At 32.3% G+C, this 11,906-nt stretch overlaps 1 protein-coding gene across 1 annotated transcript in view; it reads left to right on the forward strand.

Moving 5' to 3' along the window:
• Nucleotides 1–540: 540 nt before the first annotated feature.
• The window catches only part of LOC110036835, a 67,841-nt gene continuing 56,475 nt past the window's right edge, over nt 541–11,906 (forward strand). Inside the window, exons 1-4 of the mRNA XM_020741368.1 lie at nt 541–800; nt 904–1,020; nt 3,730–3,851; nt 5,781–6,667. Of these exons, the coding sequence (XP_020597027.1) occupies nt 5,864–6,667 (804 nt within the window). The 5' untranslated portion in view covers nt 541–800; nt 904–1,020; nt 3,730–3,851; nt 5,781–5,863. The remainder of the gene's footprint in view (nt 801–903; nt 1,021–3,729; nt 3,852–5,780; nt 6,668–11,906) is intronic.

Below are 11,906 nucleotides of genomic sequence, written 5' to 3' on the forward strand. Positions count from 1 at the left end.
GATTACCGTCTCCGTTGCTAACGTCACGTACGGAGCATAGCTTTGGGAGGCAGTTCTATGGTTGTGACAAAGGTGTTCAGCTCGTTGCGGTTTCTTCAGGTGGGCTGATAGTCTCACATATTACACTGCCAGCAGTCATGCCAGCAGTCATGTGAATTTGATGTTTTCTCAGGCTGACTGTGCAGTTGACGACCGACGTAGCCGATGTGAGAACTGTATGATATCTTTTAGAATATCTCTGTCATTATCGTATGTTTCTGCACTATATATTTCTTTTCTACAAATAAGCTATTCTGAATAAGCTGCCCCAAACAGTTTTATCACACAGGGGCAGTAATGTCATTTAACCATCAATAAGCTAGTCTGAATAAGCTGACCCAAACAGCAAGCCAGATTATTCTGATAATCTACAGATTATCAGATTATCAGAATAATCTATTTATCAGCAGATTATAAATAATCCACAGCTGCGCCAAAGAGACCCTATACTCCATGCATTATATATTCACATAATTTTGAGCAATGGGACATAACTTTTTACCCGAGGCGGCAAATCGCTTTGTACAGTAAATTAGTTCTACCTTGTGCGGTGGAGCATCGGAGTTTCTCAACACTGTCGAAAACATGTTTCTGCAATCGTTTTTCTCCGTGTAATAACTCTGATTTACAGCGCTGCACGAGAAGAAGACAAAACCAGAAAGAGGGGAACTGATCTTGCACCCCAAGCTCTTCGGATTTCTCCACCCGCTTCCAGTTTTCCGCTTATTTTCTCACTCCCATTATCAGCTGTCGGTTCCTAGGTATCCGCTTCTATCCATCCTTCTATTTCTCCTTGCTAAGTTCTATTGCCGAGGTCAATTTTGAATAAGTTTGACTTTCTTTCATGGTTGATTTGGATGTTAGGGGTATGGGATTCGCTTTTTTCTGTAAGAGTGAACGGCGGACAGTTGCAAGCGATGTTAGACTTTAATATTTGCGTGTCAATTGCATTGCATAAGTGCATGACGCGCTCTTTTCGTGGTAAAAAATTACTTTGTTTGCTTCTCTCTGATATATTGACTGCTTGAAATTGCTTCTCAAGATGGCGGCTTATACTAGTTTTAGTGTTTTCATGATTATTGTCACATGATACAGTTTACTAAGTTCTCTCTGCTCTTTTATTTTTTAATTTATTTGGATGAGGAATGAAAGGAATTATGAAGTTAGCTGTTTTTTCTTAACTGTGAAAGAAAAAGGAAGGAAATAAAATATAGAAATGTTTTGGAGGTGTAATGTACAAATCAAAGCATGGGGCTTTTGTTTTTTTTTATTAAACCCCTGTATAGGGGAATTTTATTCTATCAAATAAAAATTACAACAAATGGCAAGTGGAACCTACTAATCCCCATACAACTCACGCAAAAAATAAAAAACTTAAGCTTCCTCTCCTAAAAAATAAAAATACAACTCAACCCTCCAAAGTACCCAAAAAGACAAAAAACTACAACAAATCATCATAAACTAGTTTATTAAGCAACAAATTGACATGTTCAAAAATAACAGCAGTTGTAAGGTAACTTCCAAATTTCGCAGCCCAATTCGCAACCTTATTACCTCCTCTTTTGGTGTTAGTCCAGGTTATAGATAAATCCTTAGTCATCTCTGCAATCTTTTTCATCTGGATGTTTATACTCCAATGGTGCTCTTCCTTTAACCTGCAATACTTCCAAAGCAAAAAAGAATCCATTTCTGGATTTATATATTTGCACCCATAGTTATTAGCAATCATTAGACCAAAAACCAAAGCATCAGCTTCAACACTTAACGCAGAGCTAGGAACCAAAGGGGATGCAAACCAGCAGATAACCATTCCGAAAAAATCTCTACATACACCTCCAATTCCAGCTCTAGATGGTTTCCAACTACCATCAATATTTATTTTTATATAAGGTGCATGAGGTTTGTTCCAAACAACAGGTAAATTATGCTTAATTGAACGCACATAATTAATTTTGAACAATTCAAACACCTCAATTTTGCTACAGTTTTTACTTTTACAGCCATAAAAAGCATGGGGCTTTTGTTGTTCCTATTTGTGAGGTGCAAAGAGCAAGGTATACAATTGTAGGACCCAAAATAATCTGTGATGATACTAGAACCTTACTTGAATGCTTAATGAGAAAGAAGAACAATGATTGGTTGCTTAATTCTCATTCTTCGGTGCTATTGAAACTGTTACATATTGAAATATATAAATTAGAAAAATATATAATAAGGCTCAATATTTGCTTATTGCAAAATTCATGAGAGGTGTAGGTTAATTATATTAAAGTAGCTAATAACTAGATTGAAGTCCTCTACAAATGACACACCATTTTATTTGTTGATGTTTCGTATCTTTTTTGATGAAGTCACTGGCATAACTAGTGGAAGTTGTTGACTTATGAATGAACTCGTTGACTTTCTTAAATGAATGTTATTGATTAGTATTGCTAGGTATGCTTTGAATAGTCTTTGTTATAAGTTTTTGACAAGTTAACTATGATTTTGGCAAGTTTGTAAAAGCTTCACCTAGTTCACTATGGCTCTGACAGATTCGTGCAAGTTTAACATTTTTATTGTTCTAACTTGGCTAAATTATCTTGAATCGGGCCAACTTGGGTTGAATCGAGTTCTTATGATATTTTCATGTTCAACAAGATTGTTTATTGAAGTAAAACAGAATGAAAATGTTTTGAATTATTCTTCAATTAACGTAGCTAGGATAAGATTAGTTCTGTTAGGCACATTAAAAAGCTTAATTGGGCACCTTTAGCTTAATGGGCTATTTGGCTTGCAGGGTTTTGAGTGTATTATGTTCTAAATGAAAAGGTTTTAGAAATTTAGGTATTTGGTTAGTTGAAAAATAAATTAAAGGAAAATATTTAGGATTTTGAAACTCAGTTCTTTTGTTCATTTTTGTTGTATTTCAAAGTTTCCCCCTTTTTGATCTATTTCAAAATATCACATAACCTATTTGTTGTGTTAAACCCTTCACTCTCGCCAGTGATTCCTCACACTTGTTCACAATCCCTTGCGCGGACCTTGCCGGTGACCCTTAATGACTTTGCGCTTGTGAACCCTTTCGATTTTGCACTTGTTGGTGACTACACTCATGTCCACAGTTGTTAACCCTCATGCTCGCAAACCGCATTGTGATTGATATTGCCTTTAAACCCTGCTGGAGGCCGTACATGCTTGTCTATATAACCAACTTAGTAGAAATTTGTTACATTTCAGATCTATAATTTGCTCTAGCACATAAAACATTTGTTATACTTGCAATAAGAGAAATACAAGAAAATTACTCTTAACTTTATTTTACAAGGTACCAAATACCACAAAGTATTTTAGATACAAGAACTTTACTTTACGCTATATTTTGAATACATCTGCTTCTCAAATGCTTATGTATAAACAACTTATTAAAGAAGAGGAGGCTCAGCGGGAGTATGCCATTTTATGATAATTTTTAATTAAAAATGGAATTTAGTGGAAAATATAAAAAGAATGCTTTTAATCTTGCAAGAAAAGTTAAAATTAATATATGATTAAGTGCGTCACCCAATTTAATATCCAGTTACATGATGTAGAGAACCTCTGGTTCAGTCCTCTTTTTTTCTTTCCTTATCCAGTTGTGTAAATTTTAGCTATTTGTGACAGTGTGAGCTACTCTACTTTTTGATAGTAATTGCATGCTAATAACTGCAGTATATAAAGTGGAGATGATGCAAGTGGAGCAACAAATCAGATTAAACCATGAGAAGGAAATGGCATATTTAACATATATTATTGGACTTCTTGCTAGTGGCAGATGAGCAAGCTAAGGAAGGGTAAAAGTGGAACAGTTAAAACATTTTCGAAAATGAAAGTCCAGAAATTTACTTAGCCGATACTTTCGGGTGCTTCAATTTGCATATGTGATGGTTAATAAAGTAGATCGAGCTTAAATCATTTTCTTACATTTGCATGCAAATTTCAAACAACAAAACAAAGCATGTTGTGGTGTCATTTTTCCATCTCCATCATGAGGAGGTGCTGGAGTTGTGTTCATCAGAACTTTGAACTGTACTATCGGGCAATATCCCAAAAATTAATCTATATGTTTTCTTGCATATTAATGCATTTTAAAAAATCCTACGCCTTCAGAAACTATAAAAAAACTTTGAAGGTTGGAAATCCATGTGGGATGACATTTGCTGTACCATTTATCCCCTTCCTAATCGTAGAGGGTGACAAGTTGGAATTTTAAACTTAGAACTGATATTAATTTAATTTTATTACATGATAGCTTGGTTACCGTTCTTTAAAACTGAACTCTTGGTTTTTTATAGGTGTTCATGATTTTAGAATATTATAAATTTCAGCACATATGCATTCTTTAGTATAGTTAGAAAATGATCAATTTTTGTCTTGATTTTGTCCACGTTTTAATAATAGGGCCTAACTTAGCTTATTACTAGACATAACTTTAGCTGGTTAATGAATGATCTTGAATTTCTGAGACTTGCGGGGTTATGTAAATAAACAGCTTAGTTAGTAAATATCAATTTCTCCTTTTCTTCTATGAAGCTCATGTAATTTAGTTCATAAGCAACTTATTAGGTGAACATCAACTTCAGCAGAAATGGTAACTTGATATAGCAGGCAGACGAATCTTCTTTATTGTAGTTTGATGAAATTTTAATGGTCTAGAAAACTCACAAAATTCGATTCTTAAATATTTTCAACGTGTGTATACTGGTGTAATCACTTGAAGCTTGCATTTAGAATCCTAAGGCCTAAAAACATTTATTGGGCAAGTCCCTGTTCGATTTGGTTTGACAGATCACCTTATGATAAAAAAGAAACCTTTGTTAAAGAAGTACCCCTTTCATTCAGTTTGATGGACCATCATTTCTATGCACACCTACAGCAACAAAATTACCTTTTTAATTTTGTTGTGAATTTGCGATCCAGTAAATTAGCTATAAAATTAACTTTTTGAATGTGAAAAAACGTTCTTTCATGGAATTTTTTCATATTTTGTTTAGGGTTGGTGCTCGGTTCAAATGTTTCATTAATAACTCACGTTTCTATATCCTTTTTTTTTTAAATGAAGCATTTGATATTGATCATCCATCAAGATAGTGGAATTATGCGGACTAATGAAGAACTCTTGTCCAAGAAATTCTTAAATTTTTATTGAGCAAAGGCATCATATATAATGCTAGAAACAATTTAATTTTATTAATGTTGGAATTTAAGGGTTCATTTGGAGTAACCTTTTTGTACTTTCTAGGCAGCTGCCATACCTCTGTTTAACTACAGCGCTCATGGTACTTCAAAAAAATTCTGTGGTAGCTAAATCAAAGCAGTTGTTTGACTATAAAAGAAAGAAAAAATATTTATAATACACAATAACTTTAAAAAAAAATTACTTTTCCAATATTAATTCTACATCTATTTTGAATACAGCTACAATCCCTCCAAATGGATCCCAAGTTATAATGTTTATGCCATCACCCATCAATTTTATTAATTTTTATATCCTATATAAACTGTCTCAAGAAAATTTACTATTATATCCTACTACGCTTACAAATAACTTGCTAGGTTCTTTGGTTACGTTTGGCTTAGTATATATTGCATAATTGTGTTCTCAACTTAAGTTTGTTTGGTTTCCACAACTTTTCACCTTCTCATCCTTTTTTATTAGTGGTTGTGTTTCAGTTTTATCCTAATGAGATTCTTGCAGGCTGATTTGTCATCTTGCTGTACAGGTGCTACATATCTATGGAAAATACTTTTCAATTAGACTCTTTTTTCTTATTGGTAAGCAAATTGTTATAAAGATTAATATAAGATGGCTCGAAAAGGAAGTCAACCGAGAAATGGTTATGATCGCAAGACAAACAAATTTCAAAATGTAATTCCAGGATCATTGGATGAGTCTTCCATTGAAAGCAAAGAAACGAAAGCAAAAGGTGACCACAATGATCAGCCAAATGGTGATTTCCAAGTCAGATCGAGCAATCCTTTTGTTAAGAAAGGAATAAATACCGAGACTACTGGGACTGTTAGGAGTTCCAAGCAAAGAACCTCTGATGTTCATTTAAGGGAGAAGTCATTTAGTAGTAACCAGAGTTCAGCACGAGCAGATATGTCTTTTAAAGCAGCTGACATTACAGAAAATGACTTGTTATCAGATGCGTACATGTCCATTGAATCTAATGGAGTGATGCTCAATTATAATTGCAATCTTAGCAACAACCTGTTTAGTAGATTTTCAGTAGGAAGTACTGCATCTATTGTTGGATCTCTGCATACTATTAGTGATTGGAGTTTTAGATCTGCTTCACATGTCCTTAAAATTGCTAGTGAATGGATTGAGCATCTAAAACCTCGGGTCTCTCCTTTAATCTGCTATATGCATAATACCTATGATTATGTTATTGCAAGAATCAAGTTTGTGTATCCTGTGATTTGTACTTGGATTTTGCATTTTGGCAAATTGGCATTTTTTCTTTCTGCGATTTGGCTAGACTGCAGCATAAGGGGTGTTACTTCATTATTTCATTTGGGTACGGCATCATTATTTACAGTTCTCTGGTGCAGCCTACTTTCAATCATTGGTATGGTTGGATTCATAAAATTCCTTATCATGGCGGTGAGCATATTTTCTTTCTATATGTCTCTCCTTTTGTTTTCTATCACTAACATTTTGGAGAGTAACTGTGAATTCAATTGTTATATTGTTTGATGCTAAGTTTTTTGTTGTTCTTTTGTTTTTAATTTGATTTTAGTGACATTTTTCTTCATGAAATCATCCAATTATTTCTATTATATGTCTTCTATTTCTCTCGTGAATGACATTTCCATGTGATTTTTAAAAACTTCAGACAGTGGCAGAGGCCTAGGGTTAGACCTCTCAATGAGAGTCTATTTTGGATTGACTTCAAAAAATGTTTTTAAAGATGTATAAAGCAATTGGCTAGGGTTTGGATTTGTGGTTGTGAAGTAAATATGGTTAACATCCCTTAAAATATTTTCAAAATAGGGCCTAACCTATGATCCTTAGGATTAACTTTATTTATTAGTTTTGGAGAATCCAAGCAACTCTCATGCTTGAAAACACATCGGATATTTGGGCTGTAATTGGTATGTTTAAAAATTATTTGGATGATTTTTTAATTTTCTATGGGATTTTGATATTTTTTTTAGGTTTTATATAACTATTTCGTGTAGGATTCAGTTTTGGTCATAACTTAGGGTTGGATATTCAGCTTTGGTAGAGAGATTTAAGGTTGAAAAATTTGTCAGAATTACTTATAATTGATGAGGATATGTCTCTAGAATGGGTATAAAGACTTTCACAATTTTCTTAAGGGCTTTGTGTTTCCAAATGCTCAAAGGAACAATACTATGTCTTTTTCTTTTTTTATTTTAGCATTGTTCAACAACTTTCAATTGGCTTTTCCAAATATTTTGTGGTAGGACTGGGGATGAAATTGTACGGAGATGTAGAAGAAAATTAGCACAACAATACTACAACAAGAAATAAGAATAAATGAAGTGAGAAAGCCTATCACTCACCAAACAAATTGGAAGGGGATCATCAAATCTTCTTTTGAAGTGGCTGATTACTAAGGCCCTTTTAGACCTTGTAATAAAATCCCAATTTTTTTCAATCAATAATCATCTTTTCTTCTTCATTCCATCGAACAAAAATAGTCCAAAATAAAATTTAATGCAAACTTATTAAGAGTAAAAGGGGGAGAGGAGAGACTATTTTGTACTAGAGGAGGGAGATTACCCTCCAAAAACCATCGATTGGCCGACCCAAGAGTTATGCAAGGTATGTTATTTGCTTAATTTCACGAGAATAAATATTTCTTCCATGATTTTGCATATTATTACACACACATATATAGTTTTACAAAATAAAATTAAAATATTTAAATATTTAAATCTTGAGTTAATAATATAGATCTTTATCACGCTCTTTGTGATACATTTAATTTTTTTCTTGCTCTAAATTCTGGTGGTCGTTCCAAAAGCTTTCTGTGATGCTTTCTTTCTCTTGGCCCTTAAAAAACTCTTCTTTAAAGTGTTGGATGTTCAGATGTTTTTCTACAAGAGCAACTACCATTTTCTCCAAATCAGCCTTTAGAAGCCATATATAATCACTAGGTTGTGTGTTTTTCTATCTATTTTGGAATTAGTGCTTTTTAAAGTCATAATTAGTTGTTTAATCTGTCATTATACACTCTACTCTAGTTTCTAGGATGTTGGGTTGAATATCCATTTGCATTTGGTCATAGCCTCCAAATTCTTATGTACTGTATTTTTTTTTGAAATATTTTTATATCTTTACTATTAAATATATGATTTGTATGCATATTATATAGAAATTCAAGAAAATATACGCTAATTTTAATTTTTATGTGATTTTAAATGGGCCTCATTCTATTGCATGAGGGTACTTCAACTTGGAGGTGTTTCAGTTAGATTTGATATGGAATTATTACATAATCACTTTGTTTATATTCTTTTGTTGATCTAGTTTTATTCATAGATTCAGCTTGCTTGATTTTTTTTATATTATTTCTTCACATTTTTCTGTATACCAGTAAAATCAATTGGAAATGTATATGTAGAATTTGAAAATACTTGTGTAGGAACATCAATCTTATTAGGAGAACTTTTGGGATTAAAATGATATATTATCCTAAATGGTGATTGCTTGATGGTTTGAAATAGTAATGCTATAGATGAATTCTGAAGTTGCTATCTATAAATCTCAATTTCCTATGATCTTAAACCCGACATTCTCACAAATGGTATATTTCTCTAGAACTGTTGTTGTGGCTCGCTAGTCATTATTATGTTGACACTTTGTAGTAGTAGGTGGTCCAATTCTAAGCAATTGAATTTGACGCTGTTCTTATATTTATGTCTATGTTGAGATGATTTTATCAACTTTGCGAGTAGTAGGTGGTCCAATTGTAGGTTTGATCTGGGATTATTTGAAGGTGTTGAGATGATTTTATCAACTTTTTTTACAAAATAAAATTTGATAATCTGATCATTAAATTTAAGCATATTAAGTATTTTCTTAGTTATAAGAAATGACATTCATATTAAACAATTAAGATTCACCCAAGGGTAATTGTTCTATGTTTTTAGGAAAGACATCACATTACACATGTTTTTCATAGCATCCCGTTTTTGTAAGCATCATATTTCAATTAATGACTAGAAGTATTGTGTGGTTTACCTATCTCTTATAAAAAGATTTTGGATGAGCTCATTTGTTATTTTTCCCTTTTTAAGTGCTTGGGTATATATTACATTCATAATATTATCTATTTTATACGCTAACTTACATCTTCTTTCATTACATATAATTCATGTTGAAGATATTTTTTCCTACAGTATTTTGAGTCATTATTCTATATAATTTGACATCTCATTACACTGATAGGGTGTTATTTATATTTTCCAAGTTTTCATCAATCAATTGTGTATAATTAATAATCTCTTCTATTTTTTCATCCTTCTGATTATAATATTCCTATAAAAATAAATTTTAAGCCTTACACTGATGCTACATGTGTCATTTTCTTAAGAATTTGAAATAAATGATGTTCTTATTGTTCCAGAAGCTAGATTTAGTATCACGCTCGCCAACTTGTGGATGGTTTTGTCTAGTAAACCTTTGTGTGGAATAGAAGATGAACTGTGCTGTATTCACAAGGATGTTTGAGAACATTTTCTTGCTTGTCAATGAGGCGAGCAAAGTAAAATGTATCTTAAAATGATTTGAAAATTTTGATACTCTCCCTCATTTCTAATATTCATTCTAAGAATTATGATGAATTTATTGACAAGCTGTCAACCCTTGATATTGCACTGTGCTCTGACTGTTAAATAGTCAATGATGTTCAAGTAAACAGTGATTGATATAAGAGTCATCATTTATCTATAAAATTTTTGGTCATGATTTCTAAGATAATGCTTCAATCATTGTATTTTAATATTCTACCCAATTTAAGGCTCTCTGCCTAGTCTTTCGCTTTTCGCAAAATATTTGACTAATAAATTTTGCATGGCCAATAAAGTTTATCTTGAAAAAAATTACTTTCTAATAGTTATTCGTATTATATTAAGGAATTTATTGAGATTATTGAATTCATCAGATGTTAGAGCTTTTATTCTGCTTTTCTCAGTTGGGTCACTAAAGGCATCCATCATTTTTAGTTCATTTCATTTCTAGAATTATTCATATTCCTTTGGTTGGGTCTTAAATGATTTTTCTCCACATGAATATTTTTATAAGGGGTGGATTGGGTGGGTGCTAAAGGTAGAGTCTGCAATCTCACGTTCAATTAGTTTGTCTGTTTTTATCATGAAATTTAGAAGGGTTTGCATTTTCTGATTATTCTCCTCCAAGAAATTTTAGATTTGCTCTAGCTTATCTTCATGATTATTCCTCTGCTATTTTGTCCAATACTTCAATTTGCTCCATAATAGCTGATTTAGGTGTCATGCTGTATTAATAAGTTAAAAAATGCAATTGTGTTAGTAAATATTTAATTTAAAATGTGAGGGTAAGAGTAAATGCCTGCTAATATGTCCTAATTAAATGATGTAAAATGATATGGAATTTAAAAGCATAAAAAAGTTGGTCACATAAAATCATATGAAAACTTAATTAGTTAAGAGAAGTAAGCTAAAAACATGGATTTTAATTTGTTTACGTTAAAGATATAAATAAGGGCTTTTTGTTTTGACCAATCCCAAAGATGATAGACATTAATTTTTTTGTTGAACTCACAAATTCAATGTAATTTGATGCCACTTAAGTAAATTTTCAGAGTAAGTTATGGTAAACAGTTTGATCATTTTTGTAGGTTTAACTGTTGGAGGAACAACATAAATTTTATAGACTTACCCTTAGATAAAGTAGCCTATGCTTTTATATGAAAAGATACCACATTGAATGGAAAACAACATGAGAAAGAAGATTACCTAAACGCCAAATGAAAAAGCTCCTTTATGCAATTGTTTTCTCCAAATATTCTCTTGATTTAACCTTATAGTCTAATACCAAATTTTGCAGAGGCTTAGTATTAGACCTCCTAATAAGGGTTTATTTTGATTTATGAGGCTCCTAGATTTATTATTTAAAATTTACAAACAATGGGCTAGCATTTGAAGTAGTGGTTTAGAAGGAACATATAAAATAGATGTCAAAGCTCAGACCCATGATCCTTAGGGTTAAGTTTAGGCTTTAGTTGGAGGATCTTGACAAGCTCTCGGCTTGAAGCACTTGGAATATTTAGGTCAGTGTGTCTGGATATGATATAGAAGTTTTTAAAAATTTCTAAAACTTTTTTTTATCTTTTTAGGTTTTATATTAAGGCTTGGTCATGTGAGATCCAGTTTTGGCCGCTAGCTTAGATGTATAACTTTCGTGGAGGGGTTTATGGTTGGGGAAAAGTATTTGAATTATTTGTAATTGATAGAGATGTGTCTCTAGAATGAATATTAAGCTTTTCACAAATTTATAAAACTTTTAGAGCATTCAAATGCTCGAAGGAATTAGACTAGGCCTTGTTTATTCTAGCCTAGCTAGACAGTTCTCAAATGAGGTTTCTTTATATTGTTTTTGATAGGATTGGGGGGAAAGTTCTATGGAGTAGCAGAGGAGAAATAACACAACAATTCTACTGTACGAAATAAAAAGATTGCTGTCGGCACTTAAAAAGAAGAGGTTTTTTGGGGGTCGTCCGTAAGAAGCTGTCCGCAGCCGGAATCGAAATCCCGTCGCCCACTTCGGAAGGACGTTTTAATTTATGTATATATATATATATATAATTTTAGAAAAATATGAAATCAAACTG

Source organism: Phalaenopsis equestris, unplaced genomic scaffold (assembly GCF_001263595.1).
Source record: "Phalaenopsis equestris unplaced genomic scaffold, ASM126359v1 Scaffold211561, whole genome shotgun sequence".
In the NCBI taxonomy this organism is placed as follows: Eukaryota; Viridiplantae; Streptophyta; class Magnoliopsida; order Asparagales; family Orchidaceae; genus Phalaenopsis; species Phalaenopsis equestris.